The sequence below is a fragment of the Capsella rubella genome, unplaced genomic scaffold (assembly GCF_000375325.1).
Source record: "Capsella rubella cultivar Monte Gargano unplaced genomic scaffold, Caprub1_0 scaffold_2, whole genome shotgun sequence".
NCBI classification, from domain to species: Eukaryota; Viridiplantae; Streptophyta; class Magnoliopsida; order Brassicales; family Brassicaceae; genus Capsella; species Capsella rubella.
Genome location: NW_006238922.1, coordinates 12,602,935 through 12,623,257, shown reverse-complemented (window position 1 = coordinate 12,623,257; position 20,323 = coordinate 12,602,935). Strand labels below are relative to the sequence as shown.

At 37.3% G+C, this 20,323-nt stretch overlaps 6 protein-coding genes across 8 annotated transcripts; 4 read left to right on the top strand and 2 right to left on the bottom strand.

Moving 5' to 3' along the window:
* The first annotated feature begins 426 nt into the window (after positions 1–426).
* Positions 427–3,710, top strand: LOC17895507 (PHD finger protein EHD3). 2 transcript variants are annotated; one of them, XM_023788089.1, is made up of 5 exons: positions 427–598; positions 957–1,272; positions 1,873–2,184; positions 2,400–2,489; positions 2,600–3,710. In XM_023788089.1, exons 2-5 carry the CDS (start codon positions 1,018–1,020, stop codon positions 3,509–3,511), a joined length of 1,569 nt encoding a protein of 522 aa, XP_023643857.1. In that variant the 5' UTR covers positions 427–598; positions 957–1,017; the 3' UTR covers positions 3,512–3,710. The 2 variants fall into 2 exon arrangements, with proteins under 2 accessions (XP_023643857.1, XP_006302133.1); XM_006302071.2 differs by having other exon boundaries at positions 428–598; positions 2,591–3,710.
* An 837-nt stretch (positions 3,711–4,547) lies between these two features.
* Positions 4,548–6,503, top strand: LOC17895988 (probable acyl-activating enzyme 4). The gene has a single exon (XM_006300963.2). It carries the CDS (start codon positions 4,807–4,809, stop codon positions 6,442–6,444), a length of 1,638 nt encoding a protein of 545 aa, XP_006301025.1. The 5' UTR covers positions 4,548–4,806; the 3' UTR covers positions 6,445–6,503.
* On the bottom strand, positions 6,409–7,943 carry LOC17893996 (tetratricopeptide repeat protein 33). The gene is made up of 5 exons (XM_006302663.2): positions 7,638–7,943; positions 7,133–7,271; positions 6,988–7,019; positions 6,764–6,850; positions 6,409–6,666 (listed from the first exon to the last, which is right to left on the bottom strand). Exons 1-5 carry the CDS (start codon positions 7,902–7,904, stop codon positions 6,529–6,531), a joined length of 663 nt encoding a protein of 220 aa, XP_006302725.2. The 5' UTR covers positions 7,905–7,943; the 3' UTR covers positions 6,409–6,528.
* Positions 7,944–8,116: 173 nt separating this feature from the next.
* Positions 8,117–10,959, bottom strand: LOC17895361 (protein LAZ1 homolog 1). Its single transcript, XM_023787107.1, has 8 exons — positions 10,499–10,959; positions 10,286–10,342; positions 10,060–10,168; positions 9,668–9,852; positions 9,497–9,585; positions 9,131–9,386; positions 8,797–9,042; positions 8,117–8,697 (listed from the first exon to the last, which is right to left on the bottom strand). Exons 1-8 carry the CDS (start codon positions 10,712–10,714, stop codon positions 8,404–8,406), a joined length of 1,452 nt encoding a protein of 483 aa, XP_023642875.1. The 5' UTR covers positions 10,715–10,959; the 3' UTR covers positions 8,117–8,403.
* A 978-nt stretch (positions 10,960–11,937) lies between these two features.
* LOC17894260 (sugar transport protein 14) lies at positions 11,938–14,855 on the top strand. Of its 2 annotated transcripts, none has more exons than XM_023787836.1 (6): positions 11,938–12,025; positions 12,126–12,280; positions 12,733–12,885; positions 13,136–13,458; positions 13,545–14,174; positions 14,291–14,855. In XM_023787836.1, the coding sequence occupies exons 3-6, from the start codon at positions 12,744–12,746 to the stop codon at positions 14,726–14,728; spliced, it is 1,533 nt and encodes a 510-aa protein (XP_023643604.1). In that variant the 5' UTR covers positions 11,938–12,025; positions 12,126–12,280; positions 12,733–12,743; the 3' UTR covers positions 14,729–14,855. The 2 variants fall into 2 exon arrangements, with proteins under 2 accessions (XP_023643604.1, XP_006302156.1); XM_006302094.2 differs by having other exon boundaries at positions 11,941–12,055.
* A 4,181-nt stretch (positions 14,856–19,036) lies between these two features.
* On the top strand, positions 19,037–19,908 carry LOC17895152 (ethylene-responsive transcription factor ERF037). The gene has a single exon (XM_006300305.2). It carries the CDS (start codon positions 19,162–19,164, stop codon positions 19,906–19,908), a length of 747 nt encoding a protein of 248 aa, XP_006300367.1. The 5' UTR covers positions 19,037–19,161.
* The last annotated feature ends 415 nt before the right edge of the window (positions 19,909–20,323 follow it).

The window sequence follows — 20,323 nt, the reverse complement described above, 5'->3', positions numbered from 1 at the left end:
AAAAAAAAGACATTGAATAGAAAAACTAGTTAAAAAGGACAAAAACTGGTGAAATATATAATTTTACATTTTATACATTCTTTTAAATTCGAATGTTATTGGATTAGGTGTTAATTTCAATTTTCAAATATATATATATATATATATATATATATATATTATTATTATTATTTTTTGTCAAAAATCAATTTTCAATATATAAATTATCAGTTTGATGGAAAAAAAAATAAGGCCTTTGTTTGGGTGTCTTTCCGCTATAATAACCGTGTAAAAGCGCGTGCACACCACGAATCACTCTGTTGCTGTGGACTCTGTTACCATGAGTCTTCGGCGCGGTTTTGTTACTTCCACGTGTCGGTTTCACGTCACTGATTACCGGTTTTGACCGGTGTCAGATCCAAGTTGAACCGGTTAAGGAGGAGAGAAACAATCTGGGTCTGGGACGCGGAAGTTTTCAAAAAAAAATGATTCAAAGATAAGAGAAGCCCCGGGATTTGCAGAACCACCGGCGGCGAGTCTGAATCTCCGAGACCGACAAATTTACCCTCTTCCTCTTCTCCAATTTCTAGGGTTTACTCTTATTCCTTGTTTCACTCTGGTACGGTTTCTTTTTTACTCTTGTTTCCTCTTGTCGTTTTCGCTAGAACTTTGATTTCGGATTAAGCTTTGTTCCGTCTTTTAGTGTTTAGATCCATGGAAGCTTATGCATCTTGAAATTCGTTGTTTTCTGATATTTTCTGGGAACTTTATGTTAGAGAAGCCTTCAATTTCATCGCTTTTTGTTGGCATAGAATTGAGAATGGCATGTTTATCTTATCCCTAGATGGTTTATTTGGTGACAAATCCAAGGCATTTTGATAGTTTGTTACCAATGGACAACATTTCCATATGAGATTTCGCTTGTGGGTTATGTAAGGAGGATTCAAGTGTCCTTCTTCCTGTTTCCTCTATTGTAGGATGGAAGGGTGAAGAAACCCTAGATTTCAGAGTGTGAGGATCAAAAACCTTCGTTTTAAGATGTTCATGGAGGAGGCGACAAGCAATGGTGATTGTACAGAGATTAATCAGCGAAATTGTTTGGTGGACAGTGAAGCCCTGAATAATTGGAGTGCAGGAGGTAGTGCTATGGCTAATTCTGCCAATGCCAGTTCCAGAGATACCAAGAAGATTCAAACATATAAGCGGAGAAAACTTGGGAGATCTTATTCCTCGAATAAATGTTCAGATAATGATATAATGTCCATGGAAGGTGTTAGTCACTCAGGAAGCCGGGTACTTTTCATGGCCCTTCCTATTATGATATCTCTGGTTGTGATTGATTTTAAATTGCTGGAGTATATGTAGTTGCTAACATTTTGCAACTTTCTCACACCTCATTTGTTATATGTTTTGTGAATTTGGTTTTAATCTTTCAGCTGTTTATAAAATAGGAGCCTTGGCAAAGCAATGTATTTTAGGATCTGTATCAATCTAGTTATGGTTAAGTAGGTGCGTCAATACTGAATATTGTTAAGGGAGCTAAAGATAAGGGTCATTCCTATTCATATTTGTATGGCCATTCAAGTAAATTTGCAATTATGTGACTATTTCTTTTTGTTGTTATGGCTACATTGGCGTCTATTTTGTGATAGCTAAGTCTCAGGAAATGCTTTGCAAATAGTAGAAAATCCCATTTGTGCTGGCTGTTTACACTTCACTTATTAAAAAAACTGAGAAGTGTTTGCTGCATTGTGCATTCATTCTTGAAATTGGTCTATCTATGTGTGTGATCAACTCTTGTGGCCCTGATTCACTTATAAGGATATGCTCCTAAAACATGTTAGCTCTTTTTTGTTTTAGATATAATATCTTCATTAAATTTCTTTGGCACAGGAGTCCATCTCTTGTGAATTATATAATCAAAGGTTCAGTATAGGAACTCATCTTTCTGGTGAACTCCCAAAGCTTTCCAATCCAGATAAACCATCAAGCGAATCCAAGTATGAGACCGCGACAGCTGGGTGCCAGCATGTTCTGTCTCATGTTTTAGCTTCAAAGGAGTTTGCATCCCTAAATAAGTTGCTTTCAGAAAATCTTCAAGGGGTCAAGATTGAAGACCTTTCAAGCAGAGCTCTGATAGACATCAGGATGAAAGAAGGTGTTTATGAAAGTTCACCTGTGCTCTTTTCAACGGATCTTCAAGAGGTAATTAATGGGAATTATGCTTCGTCTAGATAACTATGCATATTAACAGATTATCATGTCTTTCTTTTCCTTCTCATTGTGAAAAAATATTGTCTGATGTCATATGATTCAAAAGCTGAACTCAAGCTACTTGAGGGAACGTGGTTGTGTTTCGCAAACGTACTGTGCTTTCGAGTGAAAATAGGCATAGAACTAAACCTAACTACTGATTTCAGGTCTGGCAAAAAATACAGGATGTTGGTAATGATATGGCTGTTCTTGCTAATAGTCTCTTGGAGCTTTCAAGAACCTCCTATAATGAACAGGTGAGGGTTTGGCATAAATGATCTTGTTCAGGTGCTGTCTTAGTATAACTTTTTCCATATATTTCCTAATATCCTTTGTTTTTTTTTCAAAAATCTGGAAGTTGAAGCAGTTCTACACTGCGGAATCGAAGCCTCATCCCAATGCAGAGGACATCAGAAATGACAGCGTTTATGATATTTGCAAGCTATGTGGAGAGAAGGCAGCGCCAAGAGATTGTTTAGCATGTGATCATTGTGAAGAAATGTACCATGTCTCATGTGCACATCCTGGTGGGAAAGGGATGCCGACACACAGTTGGTATTGTCTAAACTGTACATCTAAGGGAATTGGAGCACCTCACGAGAATTGTGTAGTGTGTGAAAGGATGAAAACCCAAGGGATGATGAAGATGGATAACATAAGTGTTGATACGAGTACAGAGTGCAAAGAAGATTCAAACGAATCTGAAGAGAATTCAAGCTGTAACATGAATCATGGGGTTCACCACGTAGAGATGCATATAAATTCTGAACTCTGTAGGACCTGTGGAACAAAAGTGGAGAGTGGCGGAAAGTACATAACTTGTGATCACCCTTTTTGCCCACACAAGTATTACCACATCAGGTGCTTGACTTCAAGGCAAATAAAGCTACACGGTGTTCGTTGGTATTGCTCGTCGTGCTTATGCAGAAATTGCCTAACTGACAAGGATGATGATAAAATCGTCCTATGTGATGGGTGTGATGATGCATATCACATTTATTGCATGAGACCTCCATGTGAATCGATTCCAAGTGGAGAATGGTTTTGCACAACATGTAAAGCTGCAATTCTTAAAGTCCGCAAAGCGCGAAAGACTTTTGAGAAAAAGATGGAGACGGTGGAGAAAGATAAAGGAAGAAAAACAGGGAATCTCGAGAGCAAACCGCGAAGTAAAGGCAATGGAGAATTGGATAAAAGCGTAGGAGGAATGGACATGCTTCTAAACGCAGCTGACACACTGAAAGATGAAGAACAGATGACATTCCAATCCACCAAATAAAGGATTGGAATCGAAAACTGACAAACAATACAGCTTCTTGTCTCACAAGATTTTTTTAATTTGTTCATCTTTCTAAAAATCAAAACTTTAATATTTTGATTCTTCTCTACAAAAGTTGTGTTCGTTTGGAAGACAAGATTCTGATGATAAACCCTTCTTAGATTGTATTTTCTTAATCAACAGTGCATTTATAATGAAATGATTCTTGACCAAAGAGATCATACTTCATCGGATAAATCCAATCATTTATGAGTGAGAAAACTCAAAACAAATTTGTCTTAGTCAGTGCTTGCGTTTTAGTGCATGATGATGCTATTTAAATGTGTACGTGCTGCATCCTGCATAGATACTTACGAAATGGCTAAAAATAAGCATTAAAATCGTCTGATTTCACATAAGGAATAGGAAGGTCAATAGCTTAACGACTACTTTTGAAGGCTTGACCAATCTTAGTCCTTAGACGCTGCGATTTGAATGTTCCATGTTAAATATGCCCATAACAAAGAAAAACTAAAAGTGGTTCGACAAAAGTGCATGTCGCTGAAAGTGATTCACTTCCGTTTGAATTTCAGATAAACCAATTCTGAAAGATTGAATACAACTAAAGTTTATAACGTTAATATCGGTTGAACTAATTATGCTACTATATACCTTAAAACTTCATTATGAAAATATACAGAGGTAAATAACTATATTATAAATACTCCATATGATATATTATGGTTTATGAACTTAATCAAGTTTGGTTCAAACTATTTAGAAACTGTTCGAATTTTAATATAATTATTAAACTGTGAAACTGCAATAAATAAAACTCATTAATTCTTCCTTCATTTATATTTCTATCTTATTCTGGTTTGATTTTTCTTTTTTCTCCAAATACTTAATTAGGAACCAAATTGAGGCATCTAATAATATTTTGTTTATCATGTTAGGCAGAGAGATTTGATAATGATAATTTCACTATATTATTTTAATCATGGTTGTATCTCTTGCTACAGTTTTCTACGATGAAACTTCCCAAAGATGATCTTAATCAGTAATAACACGGCCTACCACTAGAAAAATAATCACAAACCCACCTCTAGAAGCTAAAAGTATAATGTTTGTATTATTAACTAAGCTCAAAATTAAAATACTCCAAGATAATGATATCTGTTTTACCTAACCAAATCCGAGGAAAAACATTTACCTGTATTATATATTTCACCCATCGGCCAATGCCCACCAAGTAAACAAACACAACACACACACACTCACTGATATAGTTAAAGGAAGACTTGTACGTTTCAACTATGGAACTTTTACTCCCACATCCTTCAAACTCCTCTCCTCTCACTGTTCTTGGCTTCTTAGAACGAGCCGCCTCAGTCTACGGCGACTCTCCTTCCCTTCTCCACACAACCACCGTCCATACTTGGTCTGAAACTCACTCACGATGTCTCCGCATTGCTTCCACTCTCTCTTCCTCCTCCCTAGGTATCAACCGTGGCGAAGTCGTCTCTGTTATCGGCCCCAACGTCCCTTCTGTTTACGAGCTTCAGTTTGCGGTTCCAATGTCAGGCGCAGTCCTCAACAACATCAACCCGCGTTTAAACGCTCACGCACTTTCTGTCATTCTGCATCACAGCGAATCCAAACTCGTGTTTGTTGACCATCATTCAAGCTCTTTAGTCCTTGAAGCTGTCTCATCCTTGCCCAAGAATGAGAGACCTCGCCTTGTCCTCCTCAAGGACGGAAATGACATTCCATCATCTTCTTCTGTTGACCTGGATTTTCTTGACACGTACGAAGGGGTTATGGAGAGAGGAGACCCGAGGTTCAAGTGGGTACGTCCTAAAAGCGAGTGGGTTCCAATGGTGCTGAACTACACCTCAGGAACTACCTCGTCTCCTAAGGGAGTGGTGCATAGCCACAGGTCGGTTTTCCTGAGCACTATTAACTCTTTGTTAGACTGGTCTTTGCCTAACCGTCCAGTATACCTGTGGACCCTACCGATGTTTCACGCCAATGGGTGGAGCTACACATGGGCTACAGCAGCTGTGGGGGCAACAAACATCTGTGCCACAAGGGTCGATGCTCCGACTATTTTCAACCTGATCGACATGCACCAAGTGACCCACATGTGCGCTGCGCCAATGGTTCTCAACATGTTGACTAATTACCCCGGCCAGAAACCACTTAGGAGCCCAGTTAAGGTTATGACCGCTGGAGCTCCACCACCAGCTACAGTCATCGCCAAGGCTGAGGCGCTCGGTTTCGAGGTGGGTCATGGTTATGGGATGACAGAAACAGGCGGTCTGGTTGTCTCGTGTGCATGGAAGCCTGAGTGGGATCGTCTAGAACCATATGAGAGAGCAAAACTGAAATCAAGGCAAGGAATTAGAACTACGGTATTTGCACAAGTCGACATTAGAGACCCAATAACCGGGAAAAGCGTCAAGCATGATGGAGTAGCGGTGGGAGAGATTGTCTTTAGAGGTGGTTCGGTCATGCTTGGCTATTATAAAGACCCAGAAGGCACCGCAGCGAACATGAGAGAAGACGGATGGTTCTACACTGGAGACATTGGAGTAATGCATCCAGACGGTTACTTGGAAGTCAAAGACAGATCAAAAGACGTGGTAATATGCGGAGGAGAGAACATCAGCAGCACGGAAGTTGAGACAGTTCTGTACACAAACCCCATGATTAAGGAAGCAGCGGTGGTGGCTAAGCCAGACAAGATATGGGGGGAAACGCCATGTGCGTTTGTCAGCTTGAAGTATCATGACGGGTCTGTGACTGGGAAAGAGATTAGGGAGTTTTGTAAAACCAAGCTGCCAAAGTATATGGTTCCAAGGAATGTGGTTTTCCTGGAAGAGCTTCCAAAGACTTCTACTGGAAAGGTTCAAAAGTTTCTTCTTAGACAAATGGCTAAGTCCTTGCATTGATGAAGAACGATCTTGCTTTGTTGTTATTGTTAAATTGTACTCAAAGACATTCTTCTCTACACCTCAGTACAAGTCTCTGGTTCACTAGTTTGGTTCTATGTTCTTGTCGCCGACCACAAAACGTTTAGTATCGGTGTCCTGTCCCAATGTCTGAAGCTGTTCTCTCTTCCTTATTAGTTGTTTTGCAGTTTTTAGATCGTCTTTTGCCTCTCTGGAATCCACCTATGTATTGGTAATAACACCAATTAAGATCTCTGTGGGACTAAGAAATTGAAGATTTGATAATATTACAACTTTTTCAATTTTTTGTGGAACTCACATTGATAGATAATGCACATTCAAAACTCTTGATAGCACTGTCCGGCTCACCAAAATTTAGTTGTGCTCTTCCCAGAGTAGTCCATGCCTAAGAAAAACAAAGTTGAAAAAGTTTAGCCATACAAATAAGGAATCAGATTCCTATAACAACGCTTTTAATGTCCATAATTATATGCAGAATCAATAGCTTATGGAGAAACTTAAAAAGAAATATTATATGGGTACCTCAGCCCACGAGGGATCTATCTCAGAAGCTCCTGTGATGAATGAAAACCATAGGAACTGTTAAGAGGGTTCTTCAAGGATAATAATCGTACTCTAAACTGTACATAAACAAAAGTAACAATATAAAAAAGGCTTCATGCATTACGTGTTGCAGCCTTGATTGCTTTCCATGCATCACCAAGCTCAAGTAACACTTGTGCTTTCTGTTCATGCAGGACTGCATCTTCGGGAACAAGATTAAGAGCCGCTTCCCATTTCCCTAGAGCCTCCTGGTATTTTCCTTCCTTCAATAGCAAGATCACGATAATAAAACAAGATCAGCTAGAAAAATTTGCAGTAGATAGTTCCATAAACAAAGGTATAACATTACAAGAAATGTCATGAACGATGCCTCAAATTTTCCTGAAGATACAAACTTACCAAGCCTATGCTAAAACTCAAACTTAACTTATCTGAGAGGAGAATATTTATGACAATCCTTAGCTAGAATGAACACAGCCGTTAATAAGCATGTCATCAGAACTGCGTGATTCTAACCATTTCCAGAAGATCCTCACAATTAAGCAGACAAACCAAAGTATTGGACTTGCCAAATCTAAATAAGCATCCAAATTTCGTATGTTTCTAAAAACGAGACAGCTGGGTGTTACCTCAGCGAGTTTGTCTCCTTGAGCTCTAAACGATTCGGCAAGATTCTTAGCTTCGAGCTCTACGTTCCCATGAATTCCTGGATGATCCCCTCCAACCTCCGACGAATCCAATCTATCCTCAGTTTGTCTACGCTCAAAATCTTCTTCGCGAAATTGGCGCTGAGATTGGGTCTCTGGAACCTCCTCCTTCTCGAAAGGAAGATCAGCCAAGTTCGGCAGGGCTACGCGAGATCGTTTCTTAGAGTTCTTGTTCCACGTTAGTTTCATCTTACGACCCCTTGCTCTGTTCTGGTTCTTCGCTCGATGAACAAAGGATCTCAGTAGGACTACACTCCCCTCACAAAGATTTGGCCCATTCCCGATTTGGGCCTTTACGTATTAGGCCCGATAAGGAAGGAACTCTTCTTACAATCTTTAGCTCTTTGTCAAAGACGATTTGAACAGACAAGGAGAGACTCAGACTTGAGCAGAGTTCAGAATTGAGAACAAACTGACACGACAAACCTTTTTTATTATATATCTTTTAGTAACAATCTGTCATTGCGAGATACAAATCTAACTTCTCGATGAAGTTGTATAAGAAGAGTAGAGGAAAACTAGTTAGTAGCATCTGTTGTTACCTGTGTGTAATCCAAACAGATTAGCATCATCTTCATAAAATCTACAACTTCTTTGTTAGATGGTGACCGAAGATGAGACTTCCCAAAAAAAAAACGCCATCTTCAGAATTGTGTTGCACCTTGGTTGGTCTGCACCACCATTCGTTTTACCTTCGCATTCGAGTCCACAATCCTGAAACTCTAGACTGGTGCCGTTTTGTGCTTCCTAAACCACTGTCGCTTACACTTCCTCCGTCATAGAGGTTTTCGTGAACCTCTGAGAATTCTTTCGTCCATGGATTCAACGGAATCACATATGAGTCATCCTTTGTCGTTTTCTTCTGCTGCTCAAATCTTTTCACGTTTTCAGATATCTGATGGAATGTTCTGTTTATTTTCGCTATCCCTCTTTCAACTGGTTCCACCACATGCGAAACTGTGAACCTCATATCATCCACAATCTAGCCAAAGAAATGGAAATTTTGGTCATCAGCAACAACTAAAGCAAAATAAAAACTGGATGTAGATAACTAGATTTGTTATAGAAGAAACAGGCTTACGATTTCACCACTCCCAACCACAACATCACGAACACTTTGTGGGAAATTCAAGCGTTTCTCTATCTCGTCATGTCTACCATAGCGAGTTCTAGTCGTTCGCTCACTATCTTTAACCTCTTCTGGATCAGGTGGTACATCTAAAGAGGCATAATCTGACATGACTGCTACATTACGGACACACCTTTCTCCACGTTTGTAAGGCGCTGCTGGGAAGACATAGAGATGGACCACAGCAGCAATTCCCATCTGTAAAAAAGTTAACATTTTAAAGTTTATAACTCACACCAATCTAAATGTGAATACTTAAAGGAGCAACTAATTGTATGAAATTTACTTCGATACAGATGATGTAGTCTTGTATTCGCGTTTTCAGTTCCTTAGCCAAAGACCCTTTGAAGAGTCCCATAGAGAAGAGGAATGCAACAATAATACCTTGCCACCAGGTGAGGAATACAATAGACTTAAATGTTAGAAACTTAGCCAGTGGTTTAATGGGTGCTAGCCTATCTTTGATGACATTATAGAACTGTACAAGGCAATATAATGCCCATGTTTGACTGAAATTGAGCACTACAGCCAGATATGGATATCTGCAATTAGACAACATTTATTACAAAATCATATATTTTTTCGATGACCATATAGAAAAGAACAAATAATGTACATATCAACAAAGAGAAGCTGGGAAACAAGAGATTACCCGTAATTCCATGCGAACTTCCCTTCTCCATAAACCCCAAAGGCTTCAAGGATCATTGCTAATAGAGCACAAATCATTTTCAGTATCATCTGTAGCAGAATATTTCTTGTCATTTGAAGCACAAAAAAACATCATAGGCCAAAATATAGGGAAGTTAAGGACCACACATACATATTGAACGATGCCAATTTTTACAGCATGATAAAACTGAGGACCAAGACTCCAATCTTTTACGAAGCAGTTCATTGGAAAGGGATGCTCCACAACTCCATAAGAACATGTGCCTTCCAGAAGAGGAGTGCTCTGGGTAATAACTGTCTGCTGTTCCATGAATTCTATTGTACGTTCTTCTCCATCTGCAGATATAGGGAAAAAAAGATTTGTAAATCATAATTGAGAAATAATCAAATGTCAATAGATCCTAAAGATATTTTCAAGTTAATAAGGTGTCTGTGCAATAAGTCTTTAATTATCAACCACTTGCTAATTTAAACCCCAAATAATCATATTCAGGGACACAGATGCTATGGATACACAGATTTTGAAAGTTATAAAAGAATTACCTAGGCAAGCTATCAAATATCTCTCGAAACAATAGAGTGCAAAGGCTTCATAACAATCCCGAATCACCTCGCAGTTGAAAGCTGCTTCTGAATTCACCAAAGACAAAAACTGCTCGGACAAACATAAATAACTCAGAATTAGAAGAAAAAGATCTGAATACGAATCTTTAATGAAAATTACACTACACAAATAGGATTAGCATATGTAGTGACTTTACAAACCTACCGATTCCACGGCATAGACAGGAACCATCAGGATAAGTCCAATGAGAAACTTCTGTTCCTGTGATTTACAAGAGGGAGTGTTACGCTTAGCTATTGAGGATGGTGATATTATATAACAACTACAACAATGTCCCAACTTATAGCGACGAAATCAGTATCAATTATTACGAGCAAGAGAACGCAAAAAACAAATGTTTAGGAAGTGATAACAAACCTCAGGTTGATTATAAGAAGCTAAGTGCTCAAAGATAAGATACATGGGGAGGATGATAGCAATAACCACGAATACACTGGCACTTAAGATTGGCCAAGTGAAGTACTGTCCAGAATCGACACCGAGGTTAGAATGCCACATTACCCCGAATCTACCTGACGACTCTCCAACAGAAATAATAAAAAGCAGCGAGCAGAGGATTCCCCTCCACTCCATTAAGAAACAGATTAAAGCAAGAAGCAATCTTCACATCAATCAAGAGGATACTTTCCCCCTAAGCAACTGTTCCACAGCTCATAGATACCAAAATCACTGATTTTTCCTCTTCCCACTGATATCAAAATACTGATCCTCTCTCAAGCTTTGACAAATACAAGTGGACTGGTGACCCTTCTGATTCAGGATAGATAAAAACAAAAAACCTGCATTACGAGTAACAAAACAGCAGTTAGCTTATATTCTGATAAAAATTGAATCTTTAACACCCAGATGGTCTCAAAGTAATCTACACGAGACGAATTTATTAATCTGGACAAACAAACAATAAGCTAAGATTATGCATAATTAACAAAAGGAACAAAAGAAGCTCCCGAAACAATCACAGCCCAGAAGAATTATAAGAAAAACAAAAATCAAAAGCTAAATCGCCGAGCAAACAAGCAAAACCCTAAATCACCAACCCCATAAAAGACGATGATTCACCCAACAGAGAGAAATTGCACTCACGCGAAGTATCTCAATTACGTTTTATCCAAAACTAAAAAAAAAACCTTGAATCTTTACAACTTTGCTCGAATCAAGGAAACCCAACAAAAATCGAAGAGCCAAAGAGATTAACTTCGCAATCTTCAAGTTTCCATCTTTTTATTTATTTTCTGCTTTTCCGCGTGGAAGAGAAAGGAAAAAGCCTAAAAAGGAAAACTTCAGACTCTTTTTTTTTTTTTCTTGGTTAATGGCGGTTGTGGTGCCAAAGATGACCCCTAATCTGCTGACGTGTTATTATTAATTATCTGACGTGTCGCCTCCTTATTTGATGTATTTCTTTTCACTTCTGATAAACATTTTATTAGCAAAAAAAACTTTTAGGAAACAAAAATTCAACAATCAGTGTTTTCTTATCGAAAACGATCGTAATTATGCAAAGTTGAAGATTGTTTGGGCTTTAGAATGAAAGTTGTATCATTCCTCACATTTCACCTTTACAATTGCATTGGTTTGGTATGTATCTATCTAAGAGGTCTTTTAATATCAGGCTTAATGTAATAAGTTGCGTATATCTTTGTGCTGATAGAACAATTGTAGAAGACAAAAATATATATAGTGACTGCCTAACAAAAAAGAAAAAGTACTGTAATCGGTTTATAAATTCCTAAAATATCTCCACCATGATCTTTTTCATGTTGCAACAACCGTTTCAAAATCTCTGTGTTTCTCTTCATACTCCCATTATAGCTCTCTCCTACTCTCTCTCTCTCATTCATACATGTCAATATGTCATACTGCTTCATCCCTAAAGCGTATCAATTGGTTGAGTTCATCGGTTTCGTATGATCTATGGTTGTTTATGATAAGCCTAATGCGTCAAATGTATATGAGCTCTGCTAATAACAACGTTAACGCTATGTAGGAGGATGGTGTGATACCAATTTACAAGCACAAGGTAAGCTACAAAAACAGTATTTGGTGAAGTGATCATCAGCTCAGATGATCAAAACGTCTATGTCAACATCTTCTACAAAAACTGTATTGACTTGACTAGATCATCAGAACAACGAACTCCAGGTAAGAAGAGGTTCTAAATATACAATTCAATAGAATGGAAATGTGTTTTCACATTTATGGAGAAAATCATTAATGGTACGTCTATGTCTAGCAATGAATTATGGATAAAATATATTATGGAGACAAGATATATAATTGTATATAGAAAACATTCTAAATTTCTTTATTTTTTAGACACCATATTCTGAAGTTATATTAATTTGTCAAACATAGCTTATGAAGAAATTCATTGCCAATTAACCATAGTACTTATTAGGAAAGATGAGGTCAAATACATCTCCTTAGAAAAAGGGATAAGGAAAGAGATTTGCAAAGTGTAACTGCCGATATCTAACCTTTTATTTTATCTCTAAAGCTTTGACTGTAATGATCACTACTAGAGCAAAACACTCGGATCAAATTTTATTACAAAAGACATAGATCAGAAGATTGCTCCTTTTTTTGTCTTCAAGGTTTTAAATCCATGGCCGGCGGAGCTCTTACCGACGAAGGAGTCCTAAAGAGAGCTCATCTCTATGAGCATCGTATCACTTCTTACTTCATATTCGCTTGCATCGTTGGATCCATGGGGGGCTCTCTCTTCGGCTATGATCTCGGAGTCTCTGGTTAGCTCTCTCGATCGATCTGAGTTTTTCTTATTCAAATAGTCAGATTCCGAAACTCTAAAGGGACAGCTTCGGTTTTATTCAGTTTCCTCTGTTTTTTCTGAAGTTAACTGCTTCCGACATTATAAGTTCCTGGTCGTCAGTTTTTTTTTTATTTTTTAACTGGACTGCCTTAGCTCTTTCTTGTAACTCAAGGAACTTATACAAGACACGTTGTTCATTTTTGTTATTTCAACCTTGTTAAACACAGGAGGTGTTACATCAATGGACGATTTCTTGAAAGAGTTCTTCCCAGGAATTTACAAAAGAAAACAAATGCATTTAAACGAAACGGATTACTGCAAATACGACAATCAAATCCTCACACTCTTTACCTCGTCTCTCTATTTCGCCGGTTTAATTTCAACTTTTGGAGCTTCTTATGTCACCCGAATCTACGGCAGGAGAGGAAGCATCCTCGTTGGCTCCGTCAGCTTCTTCCTCGGAGGAGTTATCAATGCTGCCGCGAAAAACATCCCCATGTTGATCGTTGGTCGAATCTTCCTTGGCATAGGCATTGGATTCGGAAACCAGGCAAAACACACTCAATACACTAACTCTATTGACTAAACTGTTTTCGGCCGGTTTAGCGTTTACTTATTATGCGTTTGCGTTTACAGGCCGTTCCACTATACCTCTCAGAGATGGCTCCGGCGAAGATTCGAGGAACCGTGAATCAGCTTTTCCAGCTAACAACTTGCATCGGCATTTTAGTGGCTAATTTGATAAACTACAAAACAGAGCAAATACATCCATGGGGATGGAGACTCTCTCTCGGTCTCGCCACCGTCCCAGCTATACTTATGTTCCTAGGCGGACTCGTCTTGCCCGAGACACCAAACAGTCTCGTGGAGCAAGGGAAGCTCGAGAAGGCTAAAGCCGTACTGATCAAGGTTCGTGGCACGAACAATATAGAAGCTGAGTTTCAAGATCTAGTCGAAGCCAGTGAAGCTGCTAGAGCCGTGAAGAATCCGTTTCGGAATCTTCTTGCTCGTAGAAACAGACCGCAGCTAGTGATCGGAGCAGTTGGGCTACCTGCGTTTCAGCAACTAACCGGAATGAATTCGATTTTGTTTTATGCTCCGGTTATGTTTCAGAGCTTAGGGTTTGGTGGTTCCGCGTCACTTATCTCGTCCACGATTACAAACGCTGCGCTTGTTGTTGCCGCCATCATGTCTATGTATTCAGCTGATAAATTCGGAAGAAGGTTTCTTCTTCTTGAAGCTAGCGTCGAGATGTTCTGTTACATGGTGAGTGCTCTGTTTTTGTTTTTTGTCTACTCAAAGTACATACAAGCTAGGGTTTATATCTTGGTAAACAAGTAACTTCCGCTGAAACCCAAAATATGTTACATTTTTGTTCGCAGGTTGTAGTAGGAGTAACACTAGCCTTTAAGTTCGTGGAAGGCAAAGAGCTACCGAAATCGCTGGGTCTGATTCTTGTGGTCCTAATCTGTCTGTTTGTATTGGCGTACGGTCGGTCATGGGGTCCAATGGGATGGTTAGTGCCAAGCGAGATTTTCCCATTAGAGACTCGATCGGCCGGTCAGAGCGTTGTGGTGTGCGTGAACCTTTTCTTCACGGCTCTAATCGCGCAGTGCTTCCTCGTGTCGCTGTGCCATCTCAAATACGGAATATTCCTTGTATTCGCCGGACTTATATTCGGGATGGGGAGTTTCGTTTACTTTTTGTTGCCGGAGACGAAACAGGTTCCGATTGAAGAAGTTTATCTTCTATGGAGACAGCATTGGCTTTGGAAGAAATATGTCCAAGATTCTGATACAAATGATCAATCGATCGGTTAGTGAATAATTTGTATTTAATCGAATTTTCTTGAAGAAGGTTTTGGATCTTTTAAGGCTTGAAAATTATTTGACGATGAGATTTGTTTAATGCTATGAATCATTTGATCGGAATTTTTCTTGATAATTTTTTAGCAGAAGTTCTATAATTCGCTAGTCTACTAGCTATGCTATCATATTAGTGAGATAGTAGTGTTATTATTTATGATACATTATAAACTACGGCATAAAAAAATAATACACTGAAGCTCTTTATAGAGTACTAAAAAAAAAAAAAAGCAAAATAATACTGATCCTTGTGACATATGCTATTACAAGAACATTTAACGACTTTTGAATACATTAGTATAAAACACTCTTATATAGGAATATCTTAATTATACCCAAAATAAAATAAAAACATTCTATTAGATAACTTATTTGTGTGATAAGGCAATTAATTAAAACGCCCAAATAAATGGGGTTTTCCTTGGTTACTCACTAATGAAGAGATTAAAAGTATCCAATGAGTGTGCAAACATGAATCATGAATGTACGTACGTACATTGTATGTGTAGTAGTTACTGATTAGGTGGGTGCCGATGAATAATAATAGCAAAGCAACCGTGGTGGCAAAGCGTAAGACGACAAGAGAAATGATGCAGTTGAAATATCTCTAGCTGCTCACTGCTGTCAAGGAAATTAAACAAACAAGAAGAACTTTCGATATTTGTGTGGTCTAATTTGCGAAATGTTTATAGAATTTAAGGGTCCAAAGTGGACCCGTTTCTTCAAAGCCCATAACTAACCAACCTCATATATATTCTTGTAGACCCAAATTGGTCCTAGCTTATTGATTGTTCTCATCTACCAACAATCTTTTGAACAAGTGAAAGAGAGAAGAGAACACGTTTGATTCTTTTCTAAGTTCTCTACTTACCTTTTTTTGCTGTTCATAATGAACAACAGTCCAGGATGAAAGTATAAACTAGTATCTAGAGCTTGTGGTTGTGGAAACGCTGGATGGTCTTTTTACTATTTACGACATCCACAATGTAGTTAGTTACTCTATGATTGCAAGTACCCTGCAGGTGAGAAGACTTATTGAACTCTCCAAAATAAGTATTGTAACCATTGAGACATTTGAATTGATTTTTCATTCTTTACTTCATGAAAAAGGTTTGATGAGATACAAATAATTATGGAATTAACTTCAGTACGTACCCTTTGTTCATTAACCAGTGTTATATTTCGTTACAAAGTTATGTTCTTTCAATCTAGACGAAACTATGAATTGGGTTAGTTAGATCAATCCAGGGTTAATATTTTTCATGCGAGCCGAAAGCCAAATTTCTAATTAAAATTTTTTATTACATCTTCGAGAAGACTATACGATTAAATTCTGTAGTATCATATATACTAAAGGATAATGAAAGTTGAAATTTAGAAGAACAAAAAAAAAAGAAATGGACAGATCGATTTCATAGCATAACATATATGATACATACACACAAGTCTATATATATATATATATATATTCTTCGTGCAAAAATATCATACAACAATTAAGTGCGAGGAGTGGATGGTGTTGGGATATTTCATAATGGCAGAGTTCATTTTTTATAATGGAAAAAAAAAAACAGAGGAATTCATTACGTAGTTGATGGTAGCATGGAAGCCCTAATCTTATGCACGAGGCACGCCATGTTAATCATTTCTAAGTTCAAGGCGGCATATATCTTTATAATTCATTCAAAAGATAATTTTATTATATCCATGAGAAAAATATTGCATATATACAATTTATATATATATATATATATAAGTTTTACAAACTATCTACATATGTTTATTTGAGCACAAACCATATGACCGTAATTATTAATTTTATCTCCCGTCCGAATAAAGTATACATTGTGAAGTTCAAAACTTGTTTAATTATTATAAACAAAATGCACATTTTCAATTTTATAGTCATGCTATTATATTTTGTGTACAATAATATCAGAGTTTTACTTAAGTCAGCGTTCCTTCTCCATTTGTTTGTTATCAGTTCGATAGATTTTTTTTTTTTTTTTTTTGAACACCATCAGTTCGATAGATATATATAGTTTTTATAAAGTAGTTTAGTCGCGTAAGGATTAAATAACTCCATCAACACAATCCATTAAAGTTACTAGATTTTGAATATGAGTGTTCATACTGTATAATAATAGTAATATAGAAAGCGAACACCACCTAGAAATACTACAACAATTCGAAATATACACCGGCCATTATAATTCTAAACAAGCAAAAATGACATTTATTAAAGACATAAATATATTCCAAATTTGAGAATGCTCTCACATACCATATTAAAGGAAATTAAGGTACTAAAAGTCTCTATTAATGAGGTATTTCTTTATTTTATCTCTAGGTAGCGTACTAGCGTATGTATACTTTTAGTTTTCCTTGCGTATATGAACCCACTAATACAATTTGTGAGGGTTAAAAAGATAATCTTATTGTCAACAAAATGTTATTTTCTCAGAAGTCTTCTTATGGCAATGCAATACCCAAATAGGTTACAACAGTAAATGTTTGAAAAAGAACATAATAAACTCAACATCATTAGGAAAAAAATTTTGACTACCAAAGCAGTAACTAGTAGAACCAAAGAAAACCATCGAAATGTGTTGAATAATGAAATAAATGTGTTGAATAAAGAAATAAATGTGTAAAATTAACATTTTAAGTACCCAATGTATAAAATTAGGGATAAAAAAACAAAAAAAGAAGAAGAGAGAAGCTGGGGCATGTGGGAAGGGTGTTGACAACTGTCAGAAATGCCATGCTCTGATGGGGGCAAACACTCTTCACTCCTTGTGGGTCTCCTTAATCATCTCTTCCTCTCTTCCTCTTCTGCTTCCTTCCTTCTGTGGTTTCTCTATTTTCTAACTCCTACAGTAAACCATACTCTATGATCTGTTTCTTTTCTCTTTGCTGTTTGTTCAGAACAAATACCCGAGTTTATAGGCTAGATAATTCATATTTTTATACTAATTATTAATGTCTCTTGATAAGCCTTTTATTAATAGTATTCTTTTGTATATCAAAAGTCTTATTAATCACTCTATTACTTACATATCGTATATAAAGCCAATTACTGTATATGATACGAAAGGTGCAACCAAACTAAGCATCAATGTGGATATTAATAAATACAAGACCAAACATGTTATACTACATGCTCCTTGATTCGATCGAGCTATAATTTGGGTCTGTATAGTTGGGGAACTCTATATATTGATAGGCTTCCACCGAAAGATATTCATTTCTACTTGCAATGTTTATTTCTCTTTTACGCAGTGAAATATACAAGACGACAAATTACTATCCTATTGTTTATTCTCTCCATATATATACACATAGTAATTAAACACTATTTCAGAATATAGACATTTTGTTTTGATCAGAAAACTCAAAATAAGACTATACTAAATACTATACAAAATAGATTATATCTATAGTATACAAAAGAATACTATAGATACTATTGTAAGTAATAGTATTTGTAATGAGTTGAGTTTTTTTTTTTTTTTTTTGTAAATAATAATGAGTTGAGTTAAGTTGAGTTATTCATATTGATACTCCTATTCTATACCAACTGGACTTGTAACTTTAAAAAAAAAAAAAAAAAAAAATACTCGACGTATAATATACGTGACGTAGCTAACAAATTAAAATATTAAAAAAACACTAATGTAATATAGTATATTGTCGTTGTATTAATGTAATATTTTTTGAAATTATATTAATACATCTTTTAGTTTACGCTGGTTTTTCTTTTACAATTCTCCCTTTTCTATTGCATAAGTTCTTAGTCAATTTTAGTAATTTAAAAAAAAAAAAAAAATCGTTAGTCAATAATATTTAACGATCAGAAGAAAGTTCTTAGTCAAATCCTAATGGATCAAATATATACTAGCCATTTGAAAAGTATCCTAGCAGTAGCAAATACCGCATGCACAAATTCTTAATTAGTCAAATCCGGATGGAATATTATTATTTACCATACTGAATTGAATCAAGTTCATCCATATGGACATGGACCATGCATATGCATAGGTTATCACGAAAAGAGATAAATAGCAACACCATATATATATATATATTATTAACATTGCGGAATGCAAGCAAATATCAACACATACTAAAAAATGAAAAACAAAAACAAAATGGGGTCATTTTCTATAACAATAATACTGACTGACGTGTGAATTTATAAATGTAAACACACCTGTCATCATAAGTAAGCGATCCACTGTCCTTTTCTAACTAACTTCAACATTTCACTTCAATACTTAAAAACTTATTCAACTCTCTCTCTCCGCTCTTTCTCGAGTCCCGTCTTTATATATAAACCCTACGTATTTACTCTCCTCACACTCACCGAGTCAAACCCCCACGTGTCAATGACCGACTCATCCTTCACCTCCGTTAGACTATCGTCTCCGGTGCTGCAGCAAGAGGAGGAGGAACATCATCACCACCAGCAGCAAGAAGACTCCCATCGAACCAACAACAAGAAACGGGTTAGACCCGACCCGGGTTACCGAGGCGTCCGGATGCGTACGTGGGGCAAATGGGTCTCCGAGATCCGAGAGCCTCGCAAGAAGAGCCGTATCTGGCTCGGCACTTTCTCTACACCTGAGATGGCGGCGCGTGCACACGACGCTGCTGCTCTCACTATCAAAGGAACTTCCGCCGTCCTCAACTTCCCGGAGCTCGCAACTTACCTTCCCCGTCCAGCTTCCTCCTCTCCCCGCGACGTTCAAGCCGCAGCCGCCGTAGCCGCAGCCATGGACTTCTCCTCCTCCTCTGCTCCCGTGGTCTCTGATCCGACCAGCAGCAGCGTCGTCCCGGAGACGCATTTGTCTTCCTCATGCTATTCGACGTCTACGTCGTCGTCATTGTCACCGTCGAGCGAAGAAGAAGCAGCGTCGACGGCGGAAGAACTGAGCGAGATAGTGGAGTTACCGAGTCTAGAGACGAGTTACGATGAGTCGTGGAGCGAGTTTGTGTACGTTGACTCGGCGTATCCACCTAGTTCACCTTGGTATTTTAATAACTGTTATAGTTTTTGTTACCACAGCGACGAAAATGGCATTTCGATGGCTGAACCTTTTGAGTCTTCCAATTTTGGCCCCCTTTTTCCTTAGTTTATTTTATTCTAAAACATTAATCAATCTCTCTTTGTTTAATTTTAATTATTGGATTCACAACAAAGTTTAATATACTCAATTAAACCATATAAACGTCTTTTTTTTTATTTTTAATTATTGTGATCGGATCTTCTAGATATATCGTATGAACATGCCAATGTGATTGGATGTTAACTTCATTTTTCATATTATGTTCGTTATTAATTTAGCTACACAATAGTGACTATACTTAACTATTAATATCAAATAAGAATATAATCTCAGATGGTTGGTTAGTTGGCATATGTGGAATCTTTTCAACTTGGTATTTATTATCACCCTTTGTATTTAATTCACAAAATTTCCCTAGTTAGCTTGACATGACCAACCTTTTCAATTTGAATTATTGTTTACAGTGAATTGTTATTACAAC

Excerpts from the sequence above, each read along its gene's own strand:
- LOC17895507 (XM_006302071.2), top strand. The coding sequence starts at position 1,018 with ATGTTCATGGAGGAGGCGACAAGCAATGGTGATTGTACAGAGATTAAT. Across the intron at positions 1,273-1,872 it reads TTAGTCACTCAGGAAGCCGG|GAGTCCATCTCTTGTGAATT; the intron begins GTACTTTTCATG and ends TCTTTGGCACAG. Across the intron at positions 2,185-2,399 it reads TTTCAACGGATCTTCAAGAG|GTCTGGCAAAAAATACAGGA; the intron begins GTAATTAATGGG and ends TACTGATTTCAG.
- LOC17895988 (XM_006300963.2), top strand. The coding sequence starts at position 4,807 with ATGGAACTTTTACTCCCACATCCTTCAAACTCCTCTCCTCTCACTGTT.
- LOC17893996 (XM_006302663.2), bottom strand. The coding sequence starts at position 7,904 with ATGAAACTAACGTGGAACAAGAACTCTAAGAAACGATCTCGCGTAGCC. Across the intron at positions 6,851-6,987 it reads TAGATCCCTCGTGGGCTGAG|GCATGGACTACTCTGGGAAG; the intron begins GTACCCATATAA and ends TGTTTTTCTTAG. Across the intron at positions 6,667-6,763 it reads AATGTGCATTATCTATCAAT|GTGGATTCCAGAGAGGCAAA; the intron begins GTGAGTTCCACA and ends ACCAATACATAG.
- LOC17895361 (XM_023787107.1), bottom strand. The coding sequence starts at position 10,714 with ATGGAGTGGAGGGGAATCCTCTGCTCGCTGCTTTTTATTATTTCTGTT. Across the intron at positions 10,343-10,498 it reads CTTCTTATAATCAACCTGAG|GAACAGAAGTTTCTCATTGG; the intron begins GTTTGTTATCAC and ends TGTAAATCACAG. Across the intron at positions 9,853-10,059 it reads ATATTTGATAGCTTGCCTAG|ATGGAGAAGAACGTACAATA; the intron begins GTAATTCTTTTA and ends CTATATCTGCAG.
- LOC17894260 (XM_023787836.1), top strand. The coding sequence starts at position 12,744 with ATGGCCGGCGGAGCTCTTACCGACGAAGGAGTCCTAAAGAGAGCTCAT. Across the intron at positions 13,459-13,544 it reads GCATTGGATTCGGAAACCAG|GCCGTTCCACTATACCTCTC; the intron begins GCAAAACACACT and ends TTGCGTTTACAG. Across the intron at positions 14,175-14,290 it reads TCGAGATGTTCTGTTACATG|GTTGTAGTAGGAGTAACACT; the intron begins GTGAGTGCTCTG and ends TTTTGTTCGCAG.
- LOC17895152 (XM_006300305.2), top strand. The coding sequence starts at position 19,162 with ATGACCGACTCATCCTTCACCTCCGTTAGACTATCGTCTCCGGTGCTG.